At 46.3% G+C, this 26,738-nt stretch overlaps 1 protein-coding gene across 1 annotated transcript in view; it reads left to right on the top strand.

Annotated features, from left to right (window-relative positions):
* The first annotated feature begins 1,705 nt into the window (after window positions 1-1,705).
* LOC142664338 (uncharacterized) overlaps window positions 1,706-26,738 on the top strand; it is a 47,920-nt gene continuing 22,887 nt past the window's right edge. The window contains exon 1 of the mRNA XM_075843383.1: window positions 1,706-1,789. Within this exon, the coding sequence (XP_075699498.1) occupies window positions 1,745-1,789 (45 nt within the window). The 5' untranslated portion in view covers window positions 1,706-1,744. The remainder of the gene's footprint in view (window positions 1,790-26,738) is intronic.

Genomic DNA, 26,738 nt, shown 5'->3' with positions numbered 1-26,738 from the left:
GAGCATGCGTGTACATCAGCACTCAGCTCATTAGCTGGACCGGCTCATTGCTAAACACATTGAACACCAGGTGGCGCTATGATATGTAAGTAAATGTGATAACTCTTCATTTAGTAGTTTTTTTTAACTCTTATGTACTGTCATGGGGCCTGAGCACTTTCAAGTGGTGGAAGATGAGAGGCCCATCCAGGTCCAGGAGCATGATTTACAGCGATTCACAAGAAAACATCTACTCAAAGCAAGGTCTACATTGGCATGTCCATTACTGTGAAGATAGAAACAGCCATTGCTTTGGGCTGCGTTCTCATCAAACATACTGTTAAATTATATATACAGACTACAGTTCTTGGTAGGCCTATGAGACTTACTATATAATGCCCGGCCTCTAGTTCTACTTAGTGCATGATGGCACTATAGCATATGTGCCCAGTTCTTGTCCAGGTGAAGTGTCCGGCTCCTGAAGTGTCCGGCTCCTGATAACCCAGAGGTACACTACACAATATTTGAATATCCAGTAGTGTAGAAACACTGTTCGGCCTGATTCACACGTAGCGTAAATACTGCAGATTTTTTACAACGGATTTTGTTGCGGAAGACCCGCAGCATAATACAGTAGCATCAGAGTGGATCAGATTTGAACAAATCTCATCCACACGCTGCGTAAATGGTAAGCGGAAAAAACTTTAATAAATTGACCAGCGGTGCGTTTTTTTAATCCGCAGCATGCCAATTGTATTTGCGTAATCTCTGCTTTTTTATTGTGGGTTTTCCCCATTGAATTCATTGGGGACGTAAAACCTGCAACAAATAGCAGATGTTGAGAATTTTGTGGCGTAAAAGCTGCGATTCCTCTGAAAAAATCACAACTCAGAAAAAAAGATCTTATACTTACCCAGAATATTGTGCTGCTTCGTCCAGCCCGGCCTCCTCGGATGACATTTCATCCTATGTGACCGCTGCAGCCAATCACAGACTGCAGCGTTCACATGGAATAAATTGTCATACCAGGAGGCCGGGCTACAGGACGGCAGAAGGTATGAAACTTTTCTTTTTTTTACGTGCAGTTTTCCACAGCGGACATTCCGCCCTAAAAACTGTACCACAATTTGATGGTATGACTGGAATTCCCTGCGGCAGCCAGAAAGAAGCCTTTTAGAAGTTGTTCTTCTTCCTTGACTATTCTCTTTATCTGCATAAACACCAATGCAGAATTAAAAATGGAACTGCTGTCAAATGGCAGCCGATCCACTCTCTGAGGCTCAGCAAGAATGCATTGACTTTAGTGAGCCTCTCCAGGCTTTGTCTTGTCCCAGTCTACTCTCCGCAGGGTAATGGAAGAACATCATTTTCCTGACCTTGGGACATCCCATGAAGAACAGGTATGAGACACTTTCCAGCGGTCACAGAAAGCGACTGCCACCAAGAGCAACCCACAGCTTCTCTATTAATAATCTACATTCACATCAGACGACAAGGAAAGCGGCAGACGTTATTTAATGATAACAAAGTCAAACTAATGGATATAGTAGTTCTTTAAGCAGAGGGAAGCCGCGTCATGGAATACATTATAAAATGTAACTCACGAGGAGACAGCGAGATGACGTGGGAACAAAGACAAGTCTAGACTCTCGGAGGCAAAGTAGAGTGAACGAGACAAAGATTAATGGAAGAGACGTTATTCCAGATGAACACAAAGGATGAGTGTGAGATCAGACATGGGCTGGAATGAAAAGATTGAGGTTTAATGCTCTGTATGACTGAGAACCAAGGCAATTCTCCGAGTATAAAGGTAGGGGAGATATTGTGGTCTACAGCTTTCGGCATTGCTGGTATTTTGTAAAGACAGTCTTAATAATAGACGCAATTTCTTACATGGAACTTTCCTTTAGGTCCCTCGGGAGGAAGGAGAAAACAGATGTCGTCCTTGTTATGTAATGGTGCATGTGATGTCACCATGTTGTCTGGTCCTCACGTCTACTGCTGGCAGATCACACCCACTATCCAAGGGCAGCAAGCATCTTGCCTTAAAGGGGTCGTGCCAAGAAGGAAATTTATCCCCTGTCCATAGGGTAGGTGATAAATGTCTGATCGCTTGGGGCCCCACCATTGGTCCTCCGACTAATCGCTAGAACAGGGGTCCTGAAAACCTTGAATGGTGGTCGAGCATGCGCAGTGCCGCTACATTCAAAGTCTACGGCACCGCTGGAGACAGCTGAGTACAGCGCTTGGCTGTTTCCATCAGCCCCATGAACATTGACTGGAGCGTTAGGGCGCATTCTTCGACCACCGCTACATTTTAACCCTTTTCCTCTGCAGCCGTTTTCCGAATTTTCATTTTTGCTTTTTGCTCCCCACCTTTCAAAAGCCATTACCTTGTTGATTTTTCCACTGATATAGCCGTATAAGGGCTTGTTTGTTTGCGAAACAAGTTTTAGTTTTTCACGACACCATTTATTGTACCATTTAATGTACTGGGGAAACTGGAAAGAAAATTACTCCTCCATTGTTTTTTGGGTTTTATTTTTATGGGGTTCACCGTGCAGTAAAAACTTTATTCTGTGGGTCAATATGATTACAGCAATACCAAATTCATACGTTTTTTTTATATTTTACTACTTTTAAAAGGAAAAAAATTATGGTTAAAAACAAAAATTTGTTTTGTGTCGCCATATTCTGAGAGCCATAACCTTTTTATTTTTCCGTCAATTGAGCAGTGTAGGGGCCTTGTTTCTGCCGGACAAGCTCTAGATTGTACTGGTACAATGTTTGGGTGCATTAGACTTTGTGATCACTTCTTATTCCATTTTTTGTGGGAGATGAGGTGACCAAAAAACAGCGATTCTGGAGTTTTTTGTTTTTTTTATGGCATTCACAATGCGGGTTAAATAATGTTATGTTGTAATAGCTCAGACTTTTACGGCAATACCAGTTATGTTATTTTTTATTTATTTTTTACATTGCTTTTGGGAAAAAATTAACTTTTTTAAAAACATTAAAAAAACTTTATGTAACAGTTCTTTACTAGTCCCTCTAGGGGACATGAACCAGCGATCATTGGATTACTAATGTATTGCAGTATATCGTGATACCGACTGGCTCCTAGTAAGCTCTGCCGGAGGCAGAGCATAATAGTAGAACAAAGATGGCAGATCTGGGGGTCTTTATTAGGCTCCCAGGCTGCCATGACAACCATCAGCACCCTGCGATTGCATCCAAGGGGGGTGATGGAATGTCAGTGGAGGCCATTCCCTTGTTTCTAACGGCTTAGATGCCGTGGTTGCTATTGGCTGTGGCATCTAAAGGGTTAAAAGAGCGGGATCCCAGGATAAGCCCATTCGTTCTATGGAGCGGGCCCAGCCGGTGCACAGTCATGCTGGAACAGAAAAGGGCCGAAACCCAAACTGTTCACAAAAAGTTGGACGCTACAATTGTCCAAAACGTCTTGTGTGCTGAAGCATTAATATTTTCCCTCGCTGGATCTAAGGGGTCTAGGCCGAGCCCTGAAAAACAACCCCATGATATTAACCCTCCTCCACCAAACTTTACAGCTGGCACAATGCAGCCAAGCGGGCAGCGTTCTCCTGGCATTCACCAAACTCAGACTAGTCCATCAGACTGCCAGATAGAGAAGCGCCACTCCACAGAACACGTTTCCACTGCTCCAGAGTCCAGTGGCTTTGGCTTTACACCACTCCATCCGACACTTGGCATTGTGCTTGGTGATGTAAGGCTGGCATGCAGCCGCTCGGCCATGGAAACCCATGCCATGAAGCACCCGGCACGGTTTTTGTGCGGAAGTTAATGCCAGAGGAGGTTTGGATTCTGCAGTTATTGAGTCAGCGGAGCATTGGTGACTTTTATGAACTATGCTCGGTCCACGAATAGCAAAACATTACAATAACCTCCTAGGACACCTTGTAAGAATATATAATAGGAAACATTGAATAACATACATTTTAGAAAAAGGAGTAATTTGGGCAAAAACCATAATATGTATATTATCATCATTTAGGGTTAGCCAGGAGTCGGGAAACTTGACCAGTGACCCAGCACATCAAAGCCCACCTTGAATGATGATGTTCTCAAAAGCTCGCTGAGTTATCAAGACGACTTCCCTATCACCCATATTATGTCATATGATAAATGAAATTCATTTGTTAATTATATTGTAATTTAAAAGCTTATTTCTAATTAGAATGAACTTAAAATGCCAAGAGGATATGAATTGATGGCTTTAAAAGCTTAGGTTTTTACAGTCACGAATGCAGGAACATTTCCAAATAATATTACAGCCAAAAATACGTAATATTCCATTAGAATTTAGTGCCCTGAACATCGGAGCCTCTGATGTCCAATATTTTTTCAGAGAAGACCCATAGTATACTTCATCATAAATGAATGTCTGGGCCTGCCCAAATCCTAAACTGGACCTAAGAGGGTACACTAGACCCCAATGCTCACCATTAAATAACTGGCTAACCCTTTTTTTGGGGCTATAAAATAAAATAAAAAAAACACACTTAGTATTGGGTGGACACAAAGGTTGGCCCCACCAAAAATGTATAATTGTTTTTAGATTTGTTCATGAAGATCATCCTTGTGGGCTACAGGGAGAAAAAGCACGGCCTACAACAAGCTTAAAACTAACTGTGGCACCATCCAAAACTACTCCAGGATAGCCTGACAAAAATAACTTTCTGTCCTAAGAAGCCAGCACCAGGTGCCACAGAACGCAAGACGTCACCAGGACCAAGGTTAGGGTCAATAAAAACAAAGCAACGCTTATGAAAATATAACGTTCTTGAGATACCACCAAGAAATCCATAAAAAAAGCCCAGTAGATCCTGCTTTTTACATAAAGTATCCCCGTTTTCCTGTAGAACTTCTTTTTGCTCAAAGTTCTTACATTCACCCCGAGACTTTGACATCAGGTGGATAGAGTGGATAGTAAGGTACCAAAACAGACAAATGGATGGTCACAGATTAAGGTCATGGTCAGCAGAAGAGGTCAACATGGTTCCAAGATGTCAGGAGAATAGTCAGAATGTCGACCTGACAAAGGAGACACAATACATAGGATACCAAGGGAGGATCAAGACAAGGAGAGAGGGATATGGAAGGGGATATACTATAGAGGGGAGGCCAATAGAACTATAATCAATAACAAGGAACAAAAAAGCTCAAGCTGGCCATACTTTAGAGATTTTGGACAACCAAAAAGGCCAATTTAGACAATTTTCTGTTCGCAAGATATCTGTGGAAACGTTGACTTGCCGTAATGAAGTTGTTTGGTCATTGTCGGGTCTTTGGAAAGTCGTACATGGAGAATAACCGATCTGCGTCCTATCAATAGAAGCTTAGACCAGGCCACAGATCAAAGCAAAGATCGATCGGTGATTTGACTTTCTAAATGATGGTGTTGGAGTCCAAAATTTCGACCTTCACAAACCAACCATTAACAACAAGTCAGAATTCAATAAGGTATGGCTAGCTTTAATCGAACAAAACAGGGATTATACGCTTGAGGAACATTATATCGGCACATTTACTCCAATAATATGCCTACACCTTCCCCTCTCAGGAGTAGGTTCACCTTTCATAAGCCAATTTGGTACCTGTGCTATGCTTACAAATACCTTTCAACTTTTTGTGGTACATTTCGGGCCCCGCTTTGTCCAGGAACACCCATAAAAAAGCATAAAAAGGATAAAGACTTAACTTGACCATAACAGGGCCCCAACCAAAAATGTGCCATCAGCGTTTAATGGGCAACATGGCCATTCATTTACTGCCACTCATCATCGGACAAGGACTGTTTTATGGCAGCCTGTGTCTGCTGTGCCATAAACAGGATACAGGCTGCTGGAAAAGCTAGCCTGTATTCTGCTGACTATCTTGAAGGGTAGTAAAAAGACTTGTACCGATTCTCGGAACTCAAGTATATTAGAGCCTTGCTGTATATGTGATGTAGGGTGGCAAACTGAAAAATTTTCAATTCCACTTCCTAGGGGTCCCCTGAGGAACATTGCCCCCCTCACTGTTCTAGACCACCAGTGAGTGTATAATTAACCCCTTCACTGCGTCCGACCATTAGGGAATTTACAATTAAGTCTTTCACTACCCTAGAGTTGTTTATTATGAGAAAAACTATCTAAAAATTGGGACTTGTTGCCCAGGGACCGCTTTTCTATAACACCGGCCCCGATCTCGTTGAATGGATAGAAGAAGTCAATCATTTGCATATATAAAAAGAGAATATGATTTTGTGTTCTAATCACCAGCGTTTTTTCCTTCTAGAATTTGTGTATTTTGCGCCATAATCAGGCGGCTATGTACAGGATCCTGCGCTCCTCATGTACCGCACACAATAATCTTTAAATGTTGCTTGTACCTGCAGCTGAGTCATCATAAAATGTGGATATTTATGTGGATGTTGCAGAAAGATTTCTGCTTCTAAGTGGCGAGATGAAAATGTCTGTGACGGGAGACTCGGGGCTCGGGAAAGGAGCGAAAACAAAATCAAATCTCCATCTTATTACATAACATTATTTATAAAGAACATTAGGTATATATTTGTAGATCTGTTATCTATCTGTCTTTCTTTATTTTCTATCTATCTATCCAGGGGCGTAACTAGGAAAGACTGGGCCCCATAGCAAACTTTTGACTGGGCCCCCCCTCCCCCGGGTGTCACACAACCCCCCCCCCTTGTAGATAGTGCCCTTTTTACAAACCCCCCCCTTTTGATAACGCCATACAGCCCCCCTGTAGATAACGCCATACAGCCCCCTTTGTAGATATCTACAGAGGGGGCTGTATGGCGCTATCTACAGAGGGGGCTGTATGGCGTTATCTACGGGGGGGCTGTATGGCGTTATCTACGGGGGGACTGTATGGCGTTCCCTACAGGGGGGACTGTATGGCGTTATCTACGGGGGGACTGTATGGTGTTCCCTACAGGGGGGGACTGTATGGCGTTCCCTACAGGGGGGGACTGTATAGCGTTCACTGGTGTGATATACGAGTAAAATATAACATTTATTTATAACTCTCTAAAAACAGGGGTACAATCACCACTGTGAAAAAGCCCCACCGTGTGTATAAAAACGTATTAAATAATAAACTCTGAGTTCTAATTCAATTGTGAACCTCCTATAGCTCAGTGTTCAACAAGAATATCAATACGGAATCAGCATTTGAAAAATGGGCATAACAATAGTCTTGACCCTAATTCACACTAGAGTCCGTGATAACCACACCGGAAGCTCCTAGTGTTGAGGTATACAGGGGACTGTATAGCGTTCCCTACAGGGGGGGGCTGTATGGCACTATCTACAGGGGGGCTGTATGGCGCTATCTACAGGGGGGACTGTATGGCGCTATCTACAGGGGGGACTGTATGGCGCTATCTACAGGGGGGACTGTATGCCGCTATCTACTGGGTTACTGTATGGCGCTATCTACAGGGGGGACTATATGGCGCTATCTACAGGGGGGACTGTATGGCGTTATCTAGAGGGGGGACTTATGGCGTTATCTACGGGGGGACTGTATGGCGTTCCCTACAGGGGGACTGTATGGCGTTCCCTACAGGGGGGACTGTATGGCGTTCCCTACAGGGGGGACTGTATGGCGTTCACTACAGGGGGGGACTGTATGGCATTCCCTACAGGGGGGGCTGTATGGCACTATCTACAGGGGGGCTGTATGGCACTATCTACAGGGGGGACTGTATGGCGCTATCTACAGGGGGGACTGTATGGCGCTATCTACAGGGGGGACTGTATGGCGTTATCTAGAGGGGGGACTTATGGTGTTATCTACGGGGGGGCTGTCTGGTGTTATCTACAGGGGGGACTGTATGGCGTTACCTACAGGGAGTCTGTATGGCGTTCCCTACAGGGGGGGTCTGTAGGGAACGCCACACAGCCCCCCCTTGTAGGGAACGCAATACAGCCCCCCCTGCAGGGAACGCCATACAGCCCCCCCTGTAGGGAACGCCATACAGCCCCCCCTGTAGGGAACGCCATACAGCCCCCCCTGTAGGGAACGCCATACAGCCCCCCCTGTAGGGAACGCCATACAGCCCCCCCTGTAGGGAACGCCATACAGCCCCCTATGTAGATATCTGTTCTCTACAGTGGGGGCTGTATGGCGTTATCTACAGAGGGGGCTGTATGGTGCTATCTACAGAGGGGGCTGTATGGCGTTATGTATGGGGGGGCTGTATGGCGTTATCTACGGGGGGACTGTATGGCGTTATCTACGGGGGGACTGTATGGTGTTCCCTACAGGGGGGGACTGTATGGCGTTCCCTACAGGGGGGGACTGTATAGCGTTCCCTACAGGGGGGGCTGTATGGCACTATCTACAGGGGGGCTGTATGGCGCTATCTACAGGGGGGACTGTATGGCGTTACCTACAGGGAGTCTGTATGGCGTTCCCTACAGGGGGGTCTGTAGGGAACGCCATACAGCCCCCCCTTGTAGGGAACACCATACAGCCCCCCCTGTAGGGAACGCCATACAGCCCCCCCTGTAGGGAACGCCATACAGCCCCCCCCCTGTAGGGAACGCCATACAGCCCCCCCCCTGTAGGGAACGCCATACAGCCCCCCCTGTAGGGAACGCCATACAGCCCCCCCTGTAGGGAACGCCATACAGCCCCCTCCCCTGTAGGGAACGCCATACAGCCCCCCCCTGTAGGGGACGCCATACAGCGTCCCCCCCTGTAGGGAACGCCATACAGCATCCGTACCCCTGTAGGGAACGCCATACAGCGTCCCCTCCCCTGTAGGGAACGCCATACAGCGTCCATCCCCCTGTAGGGAACACCATACAGCGTCCCCCCCCTGTAGGGAACGCCATACAGCATCCCCCCCCTGTAGGGAACGTCATACAGCGTCATCCCCCCTGTAGGGAACGCCATACAGCGTCGTCGTCCCCCTTGTAGGGAACGCCATACAGCGTCCCCCCCCTGTAGGGAACGCCATACAGCGTCCCCCCCTGTAGGGAACGCCATACAGCGCCCCCCCTGTAGGGAACGCCATACAGCGTCGTCCCCACTGTAGGGAACACCATACAGCGTCGTCCCCCCTGTAGGGAACGCCATACAGCGTCGTCCCCCCTGTAGGGAACGCCATACAGCGTCGTCGTCCCCCTTGTAGGGAACGTCATACAGCGTCCTTCCCCCTGTAGGGAACGCCATACAGCGTCCCCCTTCCCAAGAAAATGCGACCTACAGTGTGTCCTAATAATATACATGTATCCCCTATCCACAGGATAGGGGATACATGTGTGATCGCTGGCATTGATAGGGAGAACGGAGGACCGAAAGTCCCCTGAAGTTCTCCATGACTAACCTCTGACTTCCGGCGTCTGTGTCGGCAGCTCACTAAAAATGAAAGGAGCGCTGGTCACTCATGCGCACAAGCGTGACCGGCGCTCCATTCATTTCTACGGAGCTGCAGACAGTCCCTGGAAGTCCGAGGTTTGTGATGGAGAACTTCAGGGGACTTTCAGTCCCCCATTCTCCCTATCAATGCCAGCGATCACACATGTATCCCCTGTCCTGTGGATATCCTGTGGATAGGGGATACATGTCTTTTGTTTAATGGCAGAGCGGGGAGATACCTCCCTGCTCTGCCGTAGTGTTCAGTGGCGTCCCGCTGTAGCAGCCATAGCGGCTGCTAGCGGAGCCTCCGGCCATGGTGGGGGCCGGTGCCGGCGGGCGACACGGGCCCCCTCATGCCGCGGGCCCTGTAGCAGCCGCTACTGCTGCTACGGCGGTAGTTACGCCACTGTATCTATCTATCTATCTATCTATCTGCCACAGATATAACAGACACAGTCCATGAGTGGTGCTGTTACTTGGGGAAAAATATATATATTTCTTCTAATATCATATAAGCATAATATCCGTGAGCATTCAGTTTACGTAGAACCACCTTAAAGAGTATTTTCACCTTAAACATAATTTTACAGTGATATATAAATATAATAAACACAATATGTAATAATAGTTAGTACGTATCTTGCACTGATCCTGTGTTACATAATGTATTATACTCCAGAGCTGCATTCACAACTATAGTTGTTGCTATTGGAAACCATCAACAAGCTTGTTAACAGACACACGTCTAACAGCTCAGCTGAGCTCCCATAATTTAGTGGGATAAATCATATTTTTACAGTGCCTGGTGCAAAATCTACACTTCTAGAAGAAAAATCACCAGAAAAAGTTCTGGGCAGAAAATGGACAAGCAGGGAATGGTGGGAGATTTTCACTCTGAAACCTTTGGAATTGTGAATTCAGCTGTGGAGTATAATACAGGCTGTAACTCAGGATCAGTATAAGATAAGTAATGTAATGTATGTACACAGTGACTCCACCAGCAGAATAGTGAGTGCAGCTGTGGAGTATAATACAGGATGTAACTCAGGATCAGTACAGGATAAGTAATGTAATGTATGTACACAGTGACTCCACCAGCAGAATAGTGAGTGCAGCTGTGGAGTATTATACAGGATGTAACTCAGGATCAGTACAGGATAAGTAATGTAATGTATGTACACAGTGACTCCACCAGCAGAATAGTGAGTGCAGCTCTGGAGTATAATACAGGCTGAAAATCAAGATCAGTACAGGATAAGTAATGTAATGTATGTACACAGTGACTCCACCAGCAGAATAGTGAGTGCAGCTCTAGAGTATAATACAGGATGTAACTCAGGATCAGTACAGGATAAGTAATGTAATGTATGTACACAGTGACTCCACTAGCAGAATAGTGAGTGCAGCTCTGGAGCATAATACAGGATGTAACTCAGGATCAGTACAGGATAAGTAATGTAATGTATGTACACAGCGACTCCACCAGCAGAATAGTGAGTGCAGCTCTGGAGTATAATACTGGATGTAACTCAGGATCAGTACAGGATAAGTAATGTAATGTATGTACACAGTGACTCCACCAGCAGAATAGTGAGTGCAGCTGTGGAGTAGAATACAGGATGTAACTCAGGATCAGTACAGGATAAGTAATGTATGTACACAGTGACTTCACCAGCAGAATAGTGAGTGCAGCTCTGGAGTATAATACAGGATGTAACTCAGGATCAGTACATGATAAGTAATGTAATGTATGTACACAGTGACTCCACCAGTAGAATAGTGAGTACAGCTCTGGAGTATAATACAGGATGTAACTCAGGATCAGTACAGGATAAGTAATGTAATGTATGTACACAGTGACTCCACCAGCAGAATAATGAGTGCAGCTCTGGAGTATAATACAGGATGTAACTCAGGATGAGTACAGGATAAGTAATGTAATGTATGTACACAGTGACTCCACCAGCAGAATAGTGAGTGCAGCTCTGAAGTATAATACAGGATGTAACTCCGGATCAGTGCAGTATAAGTAATGTAATGTATGTACACAGTGACTACACAGCAGAATAGTGAGTGCAGCTCTGGAGTGGGTGGAGTAGGACGTGTGGAGAGAGCTGCTGAGACTTCCGTGCAGGCCTTGGATCCAGGGACTTTCCTTATCCTATCTGCCCAGGCCTCATACCATCTGCCTGGGCTTGGAAAGTACCCTGAGGGGGGTTCCATCCTAGGATGGAGCCTCAGACCTCTACCTCCCGGAGCATGCCAGCGGGGGGTAGAGGGTCATCCCAGCTGGCTGGGAATATGCAAACAGTCGCGGGGGTGAGGAGATCATCTCGGGGCAAGGCTGTCCTGGCTCCCCCTGAGGCTGGAACCCTGGATAAGGGTATGGAGACGCGGTCCGGCAGGGTGATCGAGGTGTTGTCATCTGGAGAAGGACCAGCGCCGTCCGGACATTTGGATGACGGTCGTGTGGAGGAATGGGGACAGCTGAGGACCGGAGAGACGGTGGAGAACTTCAGCTCCCGTCTGGCTATGCGGTTGGAGGAGTATCGGGACCTCAGGAAGTCGCTGCAACGGCTCCGTGCGGACTTGGCGGTCGCCAGAGGAAGAGCTGCAAAAGCCTCAGGACGTAAGAGGTCCCGATACCTTTTAAATGTGAAATCCTTGTTGGAGGAAATAAAAGAAGTGGAAGAAAGACGTGATGAGATTGTGGCAGGCGGAGGGGTGTTTGGTGAAAAATTAAAAAATGAAGAGAGGTTTGCCGAGATGGCAGAACCTATAAAAATAGAATGTGTGGAGGAAGACAGCAGAGCCCCAGACACAGCAAAGGAAAATGTGGTGGAGACAATGGAGCATGAGAATGCAAAGTCCAGAGAAGGCTCAGATTCTGAGGCACCCAGGAGCAGTGAGGAGGAGGAGGGTGGACACACAGCTGGGAGAAATCAGGAGAGTTTTGATACTGACAGTGAGCGGCCTCCAGGATTACTCACTCAGATCCGTAATGTGGAGTCGCCGGTATCCTCCCAGGGATTTTGTTTCGGTGCAGAGTTACCCGCAGAGGAGGAAAAGCAAAAGAAAAAAAAATTTAAGAAGAAAAAAAAGACAAAAGGAAAAAAAATCTGCTGAAGGTTCATTTAAAATGGTGTACACAGCAAGATCCTTCCTGTGCTCTGAGCCTGATGCAAGTCAGGATCAGGGCGCAGGTCCCGCAAGACCCCCAGCTCAAGCCTCTGCAGTGGGGCTGGAGCGGGAATGCGGGGAGAGTGTTACGGGTCCGGCATTAGAACACGTGGTGGTCAAAATGGCGCCGGACGCCAACCCCTGCAAAGGGGGCGGTACTGGTGGCCTGGTGACGCCAGGGGGTGTGTCCCCGTGTCCGGTTAATGGCGAGCCCGGGAAACTGGTCTCTGATGCGAGTCAGCGGTCTGGAGAACGGGTAAACCAGAAACCGGATGTGGTGTCTGAAAGCCGGAAGTCTGTCGGTGTCAAGCCGTCAGACGTTCCGGACAAGGGCGGTCACAGAGGGGGCTCCGGCTCTGTTGGCCACTGAAAAGTGGTGTAGGCGAGAAGGGGGCTGCTGGCGTCGGGGGCGGCGGTGGCCCCTTTCCCAAAAATGTTCCGCACATAGAAAAGATGGAGGTTAATGAGGCGGAGGGCACAGCGGGGACACCGCTTATAACATCTGGTGGCGTCCCTGCAAAGGTGCCTGATGATGCGGAGACTGAAGCAGTGTCTACCCACACAAAATGCACAGAAAAAATACATAACATAGGACCAGGCCTGGCCAGAAGGATGACTGCAGGGGGACCTGGTGGGTTAAATAAAAAAGTTGCGGCTGTGGATGTGGGAACTGCTGGGGGTATGCAGGTGTCTGTAAATAAAGATGCTGGAGTGTCTGCTGGTAATGGGGTGTTGAGTGCTGTGTATGTAGGTGGTGAGGTGGTGGGTGGTGGGGATGGGGTATCAACCAGGGGCAATGGGCCTGTCGCTCCTCTTGCTGTGACATCCGGCAGGTCTTATGCTGGTGTGGCAGCGGGGGGACAGCGGGCCCACCCATCTTCATCCTCAAGGTCCGGGGACGGTAACTTGCAACAACGTCTCTTGGACGCTTTAAGAGAGGGAAAGCAAACCCTAACCATAGGGGGAGTGCAGAAGGACCTGTCTTTCTGGATAGACAGATATGGTCTAAATGCCTTCCGAGAGCAACGAGGAGATCAGTGGTCGCTCCCAACAGCCGGGCAGGCTGTAGCCAGGAGGAATGTGGTCCGTCTCCGGTGGCGTGGCAATGATGCGTGCCCTCCCAGAAAGAGGGTGGTGGAGCTGCTGCTGGGGATGGGCTTCAAGGCGAGTGACATCTTTGCCTTGATACATCCTCATGGCTCGGTCGAGTTTGACATCAGCTTTGTTCACCTAGGGGGCCTTGAGGTCTTCTGGGGGAACTACGAGCTGATGAAGGACGAGCCTGGCTGGCGAGACTTTGCTGCACAAGCAATTTCTCGCCAAAGTGGTCCCAAGAGAGTGACCGTTCTTACCCGTAACGAGTCACTCTCTTGTATTGATATCATGACCTGGTTGGGAAGGTACGGAGAGGTAGTAGAGATGCCACGGAAGAACATGGATGAGTTTGGCATCTGGTCAGGGGCCTGGACGTTCATGGTTAAACTAAAGCGTCTGGGACAGACGGTGTCCCACATACCATCGTCTGCTTTCCTGGGAAGAGATCGGATCCTTGTCTTCTACCAGGGGCAGCCGAAGTTGTGTCACCGGTGTGGCGACCCCTCACATTTGAGTGCAGGCTGCAAGGTGCAGAAGTGTGCTCATTGTGGGGGGATTGGTCATCTAGCCGCATTGTGTGACCGTATTCGCTGCAACCTGTGTGGTGACTTAGGTCACCCGTTCAGTCGGTGTCCTCGCTCTGTTGTCAATGCCTGTTCCAAACCTGCGGAGGATGAAAGGAGGGAGGCCTCCGTGGGTGAGGGTGCGGGCAGGGACGATGGGGCACAGGGGCAAGGGAAGAATGCAAAGAAGGGTCCCCCTTCTCGCCAGAGAAGGGCGGAGAAGCGAAGGAAGGAGAGGATTTGGAGGGCGCTCCAAGAAACTGGGACGACCTCTGATTCGGATCTGGATGCCCCCCCTGAAGCTGATGCCCCTGGGGAGGCCGAATTGAACGGGGAGATGAGGAGGATCCAAAGGGAGCAGAGGGCTGAGGACTCTCAGTCCTCCCACTGTGAAAGTGTGGGAGAGGAAGAGAGGACTCAGCCTACAGCAAAAGGGACACCGGGCAAAACCCAAGGGCCAAATACATCTGGCCCCGCCCTGGCCCAGGAAGGTAAATCCTGTACCCCCCTGGTGCGCTCTACTGATCGATACCATGCTCTCGTGGACATTCCAGCCTCTCATACTAAGAGGGAGGGCATGGTAGGGCACCCTAGAGTCGTTGAGCCTCCCCTGCTGCAGGGGCCGTTGCCCCCAGAGGGGGAGGTTGACCCGGAACTTGGGGTTGAAGATGGGAATAGGGTGGTGAGTATGGACTCCTCAGTTTGCAAGAAGCGAGGCAAAGAAGGGGGGTCCTCATCAGATAGAGGAGGGGGTGGGAAGAAGAAAGCCGTCTAACTCAAACATCCATGATGGCGGCACCCACTCCGTTGACGCTGGCATCAATTAACGTTGCCAGCATTAAGTCAGATAGGGCGAGATTTGCAGCCTTTGATTTTCTTGGCCGAGTTGAAGCCGACATTTTGTTTTTGCAGGAGACCAGGCTGTCACTTTTGGCAGATGTCGTTAAATCTAGGAGGGAGTGGCGACGCGGGCCCTCCTACTGGTCTCTTGCGGCTGAGCCCTATAGCGGAGTGGCGGTCCTTTTCACCGCACCGGTAACATGCCGACGGATGATTGAGTTAGAAATGGGGAGGTGCTTGATCTTAGATGTCCTCATGAGGGGACAGGAATTAAGACTAATCAATATATACGGACCCCAGAGCAAATGGGACCGTAAAAGTCTCTTCATGAGGATTAAGCCTTTCCTTTTTTCAGGTCGACAAGTTATCTTTGGAGGGGACTTCAATACTGTCGTGAGGCCCCGAGATAGAGGAGGTTCCGGAGATAAAAAATTGACCTATGATAGTGTAGCATTAAAAAATATAGTTAGCGATGCTCGCCTGGTGGATATCCACATCAGGCATACCCCAGGCCACTCGGGTTTCACCTATCGTAGAGGTAGTTGTAGGTCTAGGATAGACAGGTTTTTTTTGAAGGAGGAAGCCATCTCTTCACCAGTGTCCGTTGTTGAGGTGGAGTTCTCCGATCACTGTATGATTATTTTCTCTTTGAACATTGCAGAGTCCCTCCAGATGGGAAGAGGTATATGGAGGCTGAATTCTACTCTCTTGGAAGAAGCGGAGATAAGACAGGCCTTTGAGGATTTTCTTCAGAGCCAGGTACCTTTGTTGGATCTCAGTGGTACTAAGTCTGAGTGGTGGGAGTTGTTTAAAGTCCGGGTGGCAGGATTTTTCCGCAGGCTCTCAAGCCTCAGGTCCATGAGTAGGTACCGCCTATATCAGGAACTGAGGGGGAAACTCGAACATCTGGTCTCAACCGGGGGTAGTGGGGAGGAGATCTCCGTGGTGAAAGCTTTGCTCAGGAGGTGTCAGTATGATAGGCACACATCTTTCGTTCTTGAGAGGGATTTCGGGAAGTACCGCTCGCCCGACCCCTACAGGAACTGTAAGATGTCAGTGAGTCGTAAGGTTGTGACAGGACTGATTGATAGTACAGGATCTCTGAAGAGATCCAAATCAGGGATCTTGGAGGTCGTCAGATCCTTCTACTCGCACCTCTTGGGGAAGCAAGATCCAAACCGAGACGAGATGTCGGCTTTCCTGGCTGAAACCATCCCTGAGCCAGGGGTAGACCCCTCTCTCGGTGTTTTGATAGACTCGATCAAGGAAGAGGAAGTTGGATTGGCGATTGATGGGCTTGCCCTCAAAAAATCGCCAGGGCCGGATGGCTTAACATCCGAGTTTTATAAGACTTTTAAAGGAACCCTAGTTCCCCTCTTGACTGAGGTGTTTAATGAGTGCCTTTCCTCGGGTACTTTGCCAATGTCAATGAGGAGGTCGGCCTTGATCGTTTTATCGAAGGGTAAAGACTCGACCCGTATTGAGAATTGGCGTCCCATAGCGCTGCTCAATACGGACAGAAAGGTTCTCGCAAAGGTGCTGTTTAATCGGCTGGTGAAGTTTGCATCCCGGCTCCTTTCGCCGGTCCAGCATTGCTCTGTTCCAGGCCGCAGCACATTTAGTGCTGTCCTCAGTGTCAGAGAGGCAGTGGAGCAGGGAAATTCTGGTCGGTGGGAGGGGTACATCCTGTCCTTGGACCAGGCCAAGGCTTTTGACCGGGTGGACCACGAGTACCTCTGGTCGGTCCTTCTGAGGTACGGCCTACCGGGGGGGTTTGTCAATTGGCTACAGACCTTATACACTGGGGCTGAGACTTTTGCGCTGGTGAACGGTTGGGTTGGAACCCCCTTTGAGGTTGGGTCTGGTGTCCGCCAGGGTTGTCCCTTGAGCCCTTTGCTATATGCGTTCGCAATTGATCCTTTTCTTAAAAGGATCGATCGTGGGCCATTGGCGGGAGTCGGGGCCGGGCTGGAGGGGCCGGAGGCCACTCAGAGGGTGGTTGCGTACGCAGACGACGTCTCCATTTTTGTCTCCTCGAGAGGGGAGGCAGAGTGGGTGATGTCGGAAGTGGAGCGTTACTCATTGGCATCTGGGTCCAAGATCAACCGGGATAAGTGCAAAAGTCTCTGGCTGGGAGGAGGAGATCCTGGTTTTGATCTCCCGGACACCCTTCCAGAGCCTCAGGGGTCTGCTAAGATCTTAGGAGTCGAATTTGGCCCGGGTGATTACCCCAAGAAGAACTGGGAGGATAGGCTGAATCTAGTTGCCCAGAAGGTCGACCAATGGAAGGGTTGGTCCTTAACCCTGAGGGAAAGGGTTCACTTGGCCAAGGCCTACCTGGTGCCCATGTTGCTTTACCTGGGCAGTGTGTGCATCTTGCCAGAACCTCTCTGGACTCGGGTCTATAGCCTGTTCTTCCAGCTGTTATGGGGGAACAGGCTCAACCTAATCAAGAGGGAGGTTACTTACCTACCAAGGACACTAGGCGGGTTAGGTATGGTTAACCCGGTGGTGTTCCTAGTGAACACCTTTGTTAAGATCAACCTGGCAAACCTCTGGCAAGAGAGGGCTCCTTGGTGGATATCCTCCTGCAGGGTGTGGTTTCGGCCTTTCTTCCAGGAATGGGAGAGAGGAGGGCAAGTGAAAGACCTGCGTACACCTCACGGACATCTCCCGGCTTATGCCACCCTGGCGCTGAAGATTGTTCGCCGGTGGGGTCTGGAGGTGTGGGAGATCAGGACCATGTCGAGAAAGTTTCTTGACAGGAGGGTCCTGATGACCCACTTCCAGAAGCCCCTGGCGCTCAAAGACTGCCCAAGTAGTGACCTCGGGGTGGGATTAAAACTTTTAAATTCAGCGAGGATTCCCCAGAAGTTTTGGGATCTGGCTTGGCGTTGCTTCCATGGGAGACTGTATGTGAGGGGCAATCTAAAGTGCAGAAGCTCTGATGATCGGGATTGCCCCCGGGAGGAGTGCGGCGGAGTGCTGGAAAGCATGGAGCATTTCCTGCTTCATTGCCCTTTCAATACAGAGGTATACAAAAGGGTGGGAGCCTCCATTGGTTGGCCAGGCCTAACCAGCCTCTCCTATGCTGGGTGGGCCTATGGAGTGTTCGGAGACCTTGGTGGTAGGGACCATTGCACCTTGTTTCTAGTCAGTATAGTGGTCAGGCACTTTATGTGGAATGCACGATGTCTAGTTTCTACCCAGAAGAAAATCCTCCTAGTGGATGAGGTTGTTCGCAATATCATGGGTGACCTGGTGAAGGTGCATTCTTTGGAGGTTGGCAGATTGGGAGCATCCAAAGCCTTTCGTCTTTGGAGGGGCTTTTCCTTTTGGGTGCCTTAATGTGTCTGCCTTCATGAGGGAGGGGGAGTCGTCACCAGTGCTCAACTGGAGGTGGGGGTCTGCGTTCCGCTGAGGTACCAATAAAAAAAAAAATATAGCGATAGGGCTCGGAATAAGGGAAAGGTGAGGGTCAGCATAGGGTCAGCTTTCAATAGGGTCAAGAAAGGGCTAGTAATAGGGTAAGGAGATAGGGCAAGCGATAGGGAGGGTGCAGCGGTGGACGTGGTACCTTGGCCTCTGGGGGGGAGCTGGGGGGGGCTTTCCCTTCTCTCTATCTGGTGATGGGCGAGGTAAGCACAGGAAGATTTTTGTTTTGTTTAGGATTGAAATGGCAGGAAAAAGGTTTACATGCGACCGAACTTGGTGCTTTCGGGTACGGTGTATTTTGTATATGGTTTGGTATTTGGACAAGTTGGTGATGTGTATTGTATTATATTGTAGAAATGTTGTTAGAATAGGGATAGACTTAAGGGGGTTAATAGATAGGTTGGGAGGGGTCGGGGGGGGGGGGGTTTGACTGACCCAGCCCCGGACTATGCGGACATGGGAGGACATGGGGCGGGGGGCTGGGCTGGGGGTGTGGTGGTGGGGGCCAGCATCTGGACTATGCGGACGTGAGAGGACATGAGGCGAGATGCTGGCTGGGGTGGTGGAGTTTAGGTAAGAAGGGTAAGGTTAAGGAAAGTCAGGATGTGTATAGTGTGATTTAAAAAAAAAAAAAAAAAAAATTTGGGATTAGTATTATTATATTTTGGATTGTTTTTGTTATTATTATTATTATTATTATTATTTTATTTGTTATTATGTTGTTTGATTATTATTATTATCATCATTATTATGTTGTTTCTTTAGGCCCTTGGTTGACGCGGGTCGGGGGATTTTCTGTTAGTACTTTGGATGACGTTTATATGATGTTTGTATATATTCTAGCTATTGTTTAGCTTCGGATGAAGTGTAGATGTAAGTATATAAGAGTGGGGTGTATGTGGCCGGGTCTAGTATAGTTTTCTCTTCTCATATACAGAGATGTATATAAGAAAATTTGTTTATAAGAATTGGGTTGTGACTTTTTGGTTATATGGAATTAGTTATGTATTTGTTTTTCAGTTTATGTTTTGTAAATTTATATAAAATAAAGAGATACAGGATGTAACTCAGGATCAGTACAGGATAAGTAATGTATGTACACAGTGACTCCACCAGCAGAATAGTGAGTGCAGCTCTGAAGGATTATATAGTCTGTAACTCAAAATCAGTACAAGATAAATAATGCAAAGTATTTACAAAGTGACTCAACTTGAAACATTTGGTATGTGAATTGGTGCTCTAAGGCAACCATACACTGTAATCTATCCAAAACACATACACCCAGCCCTTTTTAACCACTCGTTGGACCCTGTAATGGCCCCATAAATCAGTAATATCTCGCAGGAATGTTTTCTTTGGAATTTACCAATAGTGTTAATAAATGATGAAGTTTTGCTTCGGTGTTTTCTTACAAACGGACCCTTTAACCTATTTGCGGCATATGAGATGCGTGTAGAGGGGGCTGTTAATGAGGAAAACAATTGAAAACTTTATGCCAAGGGGAAACGAGAAGCTGGATTGCAGAGTAATATATGAAAGCGGTGCGCTCTCTCTGCAGGCCGAGCATCAAACGAGATACTTAGCATTGAAGCCGCAGAAAGTGCCGAACACTTGTGTATGTTTGTATTCCTTTGTAGAGCAGTGTGTGTAGTCTTTGTAGAGTGAATACCGGCTGACAACATCCTTGCCTGTTAAATGAGGAAGGCGAGAGTCTCTCGCTACAGAGCGGCCGGGTCTTATGCAAAAAAGGAAGCAGCGGTCTGCAGAGCCTGCAATCTAATACTCCTAGGAATACGCTCACATGTCAATAGATTTTGGCATCTCCTGTAGGCTAGATTTTATTCTGCCGACGTAAAAAAAAAAAAAACAACACTTCAAAAGAAAGCATGTGTTTTATGAAGCCTGTTTTCTATGGTGTTAATACAAAATAATAGGATTCACCACCAGGGATCCTAAGCTTTAAAAGGGTTGTACAGGATGAGAAAAACATGGCTGTTTTTTTATTTTATTTTTTTAAACAGCGCCACACCTGTCCATAGGTTGTGCGTGGTATTGCAGCTCAGCCCCATTCACTTCATTTTAGCTGAGCTGCACTACCAGACACAACCCATAGACAGGTGTGGCGCTGTTTCTGAATCAAGCAGTCATGTTTTTCTAATCCTGTACAACCTATTTAACAAAATTAAGATTTGAGTTGCAACTCACCCCAACAGCTTCCAACCCAAACAGACCAGTTAAATTAAATAGACCACCCTAGAACTAACTCTACTCTCGGATGCCATCTCTATCTAGGTATCCCCCTTGCAGTGTGGAAAGTTTAAAGGGGTTGTTTGGCTTAAAAAAAAAAAAATAAATTAAAATAATTTATTAGGGAATTCTGAATTTAAAAAAAAGTCCTTTTTTCAGGACCCTCATCTATTAGCCAAAGTGGAGAACCATTCCAAAAAACAGGTTTCACTATGTAGGGCCCGGCATATCTGCGAATTACATATTCATCTCATTCATTATTCAGTGGGTACCATGTAATGCTTTATTAGCCCTGGGGTGGTGCTGCAGGGGAAATGAGCACTTGCTGCCTTGCTCCATCACTGATTGCTAGTGATCTCAGCAGGAGATCCTCCTGTGATCAGCTTATTTTTGGCAAAATGAGGATAAAAAAAATGTATTGTCCAAATAAGCAAGGACCAGGAGCTCCCGCTCTTTAGGAACCTCACAATCAGTACATTTAAGCCAAGAAAGTGTAGCCTTCATTTTAGAGTGGTCTCTTGTTGAGAGCCAATATGGTGCTCAAGTTGAGTTCGTAGAGGACTTCTCCAATAAGGACTACTATAGCGTGAGGAGAATTATAAGTAGGTTTCTACCTATCATAATTGGAAAATAATTGGAGGTGTAATTTATGTAAATGAGGCACATATGAGGTTTAAACATCTAACATAAAAACCATATGAGCAAAACATAAAAGGTCATCTCATTTCCAGATCCTAGCAATGAACGAGCTATGTTGGAAAGGTCATATTCCACCACTAGCCTCATTTTCTCAACATCTTCGTGACGCTGTTGACATTTTTGCCTCCTGGGAATGTTCATGTTTATAAAGATCTATTCGTGTTTGGCGGCCCACACAAGTCATGTTTACTGTACACAAGTGTAGGAGCAAATTACGCAAATGAGAGAAGCCATTCTAGGAAGCTGAGCTACGGATTCTGGTTCCTGTCCATAAATAAGCATAAAAACTCTCAATAACGTAAGAAGATTTACATCTATAAAAGGACTAACAGTAAAGATCGGAGACCATCATAATGGCCAACAATGTCCTCCATGACGGGAGATGTTGGGGGGTCAACCATTGCTTTGGCTTCTGAAGCTGCCAATGGATCGAGGGGCATTTTATGGCCACTTTTACTGTAAGAGCATTTGTCGAGCACCTTTTTTGCTGGTCTGTTCATTCAAAGTCATCAAAGAACGTGGGCATCTATCTTGTACTATAATAAGTTTTTTGGTGTCACATGTCGCAACATGTCCCTGTTCTTTAGTGAATGTTTTTTTTTTTCCTGAAATAGCACCACTATTGTCCATAGGTTGTGTTTGGTATTGCAGCTTATCCACATTCAAGTCGAAGGAACTGAACTGTAATACCAGACACAGCCCATGGTTATGACTGGCACCTTTTCTGAGAAAAAAACTAACCGGCAGACACAATTTTTACAATTCTTACCAGGTAGGGGATCCTGAAACGCAATTGGTTTGACACTGGCTAAATTGGAGTGAGGTGTCTAAGGAATCTCCTCGTCCTTCACCCTAGAACTCCAGAGAATTACAGGTTGCAGTCCCAAGTCGCCAATTGGTGACGAGTGTGCTGTGGAAATGTAGAAGTGATATGGGATCAGAGTTCAAGAGAAGCCAGAGAGAGGACGTCAACAGGAGATGGGCCAAGGGTTGAAACCAGAACTTCAGACGACAAGCACCAGGTGACAAATCCAAAGGATCGAAATGAATGCGAAATCCAGAAGCAAGGCAGAGTTAAAGGTCAAGGTCAGAATCAGGGTCAAAATAAGGGTTGACTAGCTTAGACAGTGTGTACTTCATTCACAGGCAAGATATGCATGCAGATCTTTTTTTTTAAAGTTGTCGCTTTGTGACGTCATCAGAGCGGGTCGATCATCATGTAGACTCGGCTCGAGTACAGAGACACAGCGCCCCCTGCAGTAAAGCAGCCCTAGATCGGGGGGAGTTGAGTAACAAAAATGTTTCTAATTCTGGACAACCTCTTTAAGTATCCCAGTCCCTGATATGAACTGGTTTAACCTCTAGTGTCCAGAACCTTAATCCAAACCATCTCAAATTCCTTCTTCTCTAAAAAGGAGCTTCATAGGGTTGATCTATTACGACCTGATCACATGAAGCTTCCTGTCCTAGAGGCAAGTGTAGGAGCAATAGATCTAGAGTTATCATTTTACAGCCATTACCCCTTAGCGGGAGGATACTGAGTGAAGAAGGCAATGCTATGAGCATCCTCGGTACGGGAGACCATGGCGCCATAGGCAACTGCCACCGGGTACCATGCCTCGAACCGGCTATGGAGCTCTATAAGACTTCTACTTCTGTTTCATGCTATACTTCTTCTTAAAGGTCAAAAATTCACCCGTTTTAGTGTCCTTTTTGTGACCACACATGATCAGTCTTAGCTACGTGCACCTGCGCCCCCCTGATATTTCGAGGCGGAGGAAAATGTCTCTTTCAGGAATCTTATTATTCTCGGTCTATATTTATACCTAAACCCTATTAAATTACATATAACCCTGTCTCCCAGACAATGCCGAGGAGCGCGCCCGTCTCTTGTCATTGAATTGGTTTACAGATTTTTTCTGTTTGTATAACCGTAAAGGACGCCGAGAGGTCAAGAAACTTCTGCTTAAGTGAAGCAGTTGTTCTTTGGCCAGAACAATCACAGAAGCAATTACTTTCCATTCTGCAGATGTCAGGAAAAATTATGTCCTAAACCCGTATCTTTGTTCCGATGCCTCATTTGGTCTCTGTCTTGTTGCTTGTTCTCGACGGTCCTATCTTCTTCTCTCTTCTTATCTACTGTGTTCTACCTTGGTGTCTAATGTGGCGTTGTCTATCTCGTAGAGATGAATGCTTGGGAGGTCCTACCATAACCCAGCAGATTTAAATGACCAAAAAAAAATTGTAACAAAAATAGGTAAAGCCTTAAAACCCCTTTAACCCCTTTCCAATACATCAATAAGCCGAATGAAGGGTCTGCACAGCGCTGTACATAGGGTTGTGGCTGAGTCTGGTACTGCAGCTACGTCCCATAAATTTGAATGGGACTTGAGCTGCAGTACCAGGCATATGTATATATATATATATATATATATATATATATATATATATATATATATATATATATATATATATAAATCATCAGCATGGAAGTTTGAACTGGTGTAGATAAGAAAATTATAAAATGGTGTTCATGGGGGACATTCACTTTAAGGTTTTGGAGAAGTAATGACGTCATCACTTGAAGATTATAATGGGGGTCATTTATTAAGATTGGGGTTTCATTCGCAAGTCTTAATCCAAAACATACTGGAATAAGATGCGCCTAATTTAATAAGAGGCGCACATCAGTTTTCTCAAGCAGTGTATGGCCACACCCCTTCTGCTAAGCTCCGCCCATTTTTAGGAAACGTCTCAAAAGTCAACTTTTGAGGCATTTGTGACTTTTCTATGGCAGAAAACGGGCGTAGAAAGAATAATAAATCCCTCCAATGTTTCTTTGTTGCTCTGTGGTAATAATAGTCTAACTCCTGGAAGATGAATTACAATGAAACAAAGGAGTCTCAACAGCCAAGAGCTTTCAATGAAGCAAAAATAATAGGAGTGATCAATCAAATGCTATTAATTGTTGTCACCGGCATTTCTGCCTATATTATATCTCATGCTAAGCTTCGCCCGTGTTAACCGTTAACAGTCTCTGGACCTGAGCTGACAGTTGTGTTGCATTGTGGTAGATGTAAGAGGTGACTTGTGCATTTCGAGGAATTTTCCATAGCAACTTATCACTTTGCCACTTTCATATACAGTGAAGTGGTCATTTGATTTGTCACTCTGGACTACACCACAGATGGAATGCGCATTCACAATACTTAGAACACATTTTTCTCCGAGGGGACATTGTGAACAATTGTAGGTTTAGATTCTTCCCAAAACTCAATATGTCATCATCTCTCTCACGCTCCTCTACCATCTTTATCTCTGCATCTTTATCGATTTCTCTCTCTCTTGCTAAGCTGGTTGGTTTATTTTTCCTAGGTGCCCCTGAGATTTCCATCTGCTCGCTTATCCTCTGCTCTCCCGTCTTTCCCTCCCTAGATAATTGATGATAATAAATATTTATTACATTTTTTTGTCTTTTTACCTCATTTTAGGCCATTTTTGGAAAGAAGTCAAATGTGTCTAATGAGATGATCAAGTCAGTCTATCTGCTTTTCACTGTGCACTGTTATTAGAGCGCCACCTATGCAACAAAAAATACTGGCCAGGTTTCTATGAGTAAAAAAGGGTGTGGTTTGGGTGCGTGGCTTTGCTTAGAGCGTGATTTGCCACTTAGGTCAATTTTACATTCCCATAATACTGATGCAGGCATAAACAAAATGCTACAAAGGAGTTGAATTACGACCATGTGAAACCGGTGTAAGTGGCAAGTGGCCCCAAAACCAAGCCGATTTTTACCCATAGGAAGCTGTCCATATTACGGACATGTAAATTAATAATGCAACGTTGTGTTTAATACACAACATACAACATGCTCACTAGATACGTATATATGTATAGTTGGGCATATAGTCTCTTACATAAGGGGTGCCCCAAGGGGTCGGAGGGGAGTGTTGAGGAGTTACGCAGGGCAGCAGCATTATACATGTTTCTTGGCGGTTGTAGTGATACAGGCGGAGTTATTATCTGTCAGCCGCTCATTGGCTGAATGTTCTAGTTATATATAATGAAGCTCATCTGTGCTGTCCCGTTTTTCGGTACATTATTTTGAGTGAATTCCCAAGAGCAAGGGGTGGGACTTAAAACATCAATGTTGGGAGATATGTGTCTATACATTACAGGAGAGAAGAAGACACGCCTATACTGCTGCTACTGGACAATTTAGTTGGAGGGGAAGGGATGGTGCGGCCGTACAATTTGCCGAAATATAAATGTCAGTGAAAATCTTTACCAGCATCACCCTCTTGGTTATAGTTAGCAGTTGGGCTTCTACTATTTTTAATTTAATTTCAGAACTATTGATATGCTACTGTAATACCCTGCTTCACCACATGGTGTGCTACTAAGTAGAAATATCGCCACCTAGTGGTAAAATATTGCATGCATTCATTTTGAGTTTATTGCTGTAAAATATTGCTGACATATTGAAATGTGTGTAGGTTGGGTGAGCCTCATTTCAATTTGTTATTTGACACTTTCAACTTAGAAAACCTCGCACGATTCGTTATGAATAAATCTGCCCTCATGTTTTTTTGATACATTTCAGCATGAATGCAATATTTGTTACCTCTATTTCTGTTTGAAAATATACGAAGGTATGGATACATTTTTGCTAGGTTGGGAAAGACTCCCTCCAGCTTTCTTTAGACCCTGAACAGCAAATCTTCCCATTTATAAAGCATTATCTGAGCAAGAAATGTATAACTGGACAAAGCTGCCATTCGGGAGCATGGAAAAGTGTAGTGACAACCCCTGTGATTTCTGTAATGGCGATCATATTGGTCAACTTTTATATTGACTTTAATGTTTGTTTGTTTGTTTGTTTTTTACTTTTTAAGATACAGCCTCTATGTAATCTGCAGACATAGAAGCTGTATCGTTCTGTCAAAGCCGATTCCGTCAGTTCAGCTGAACTGACGGTTTGGTTGAAAGCTGGTCCTGATAATAACGATCACATCTAAGCCCATAGACTCGCAGGACTAGTAGAATGCCCCTATATGGCCCCCACACAACCAAATGTAATTAAAGTAATTCTAAAAGTTGTTTAAAATCACTTAAAACATTAATTTATTAAAAAACTTTTTTGGGTTCAAAGGTCTACATAATCTTCAAAGATAAAGTCCTTGCATTGTCATCTTGAAGTCTTAATATTATATTCTCCCTTTCGTAGGTACCAGGAAAACAATCAATATGACCAGCATTACAACTCCCACTAGCCTTACCAGGTGC

Source organism: Rhinoderma darwinii, chromosome 12 (assembly GCF_050947455.1).
Source record: "Rhinoderma darwinii isolate aRhiDar2 chromosome 12, aRhiDar2.hap1, whole genome shotgun sequence".
Taxonomy (NCBI): Eukaryota; Metazoa; Chordata; class Amphibia; order Anura; family Rhinodermatidae; genus Rhinoderma; species Rhinoderma darwinii.
This window is presented reverse-complemented; position numbering and strand designations above follow the sequence as displayed.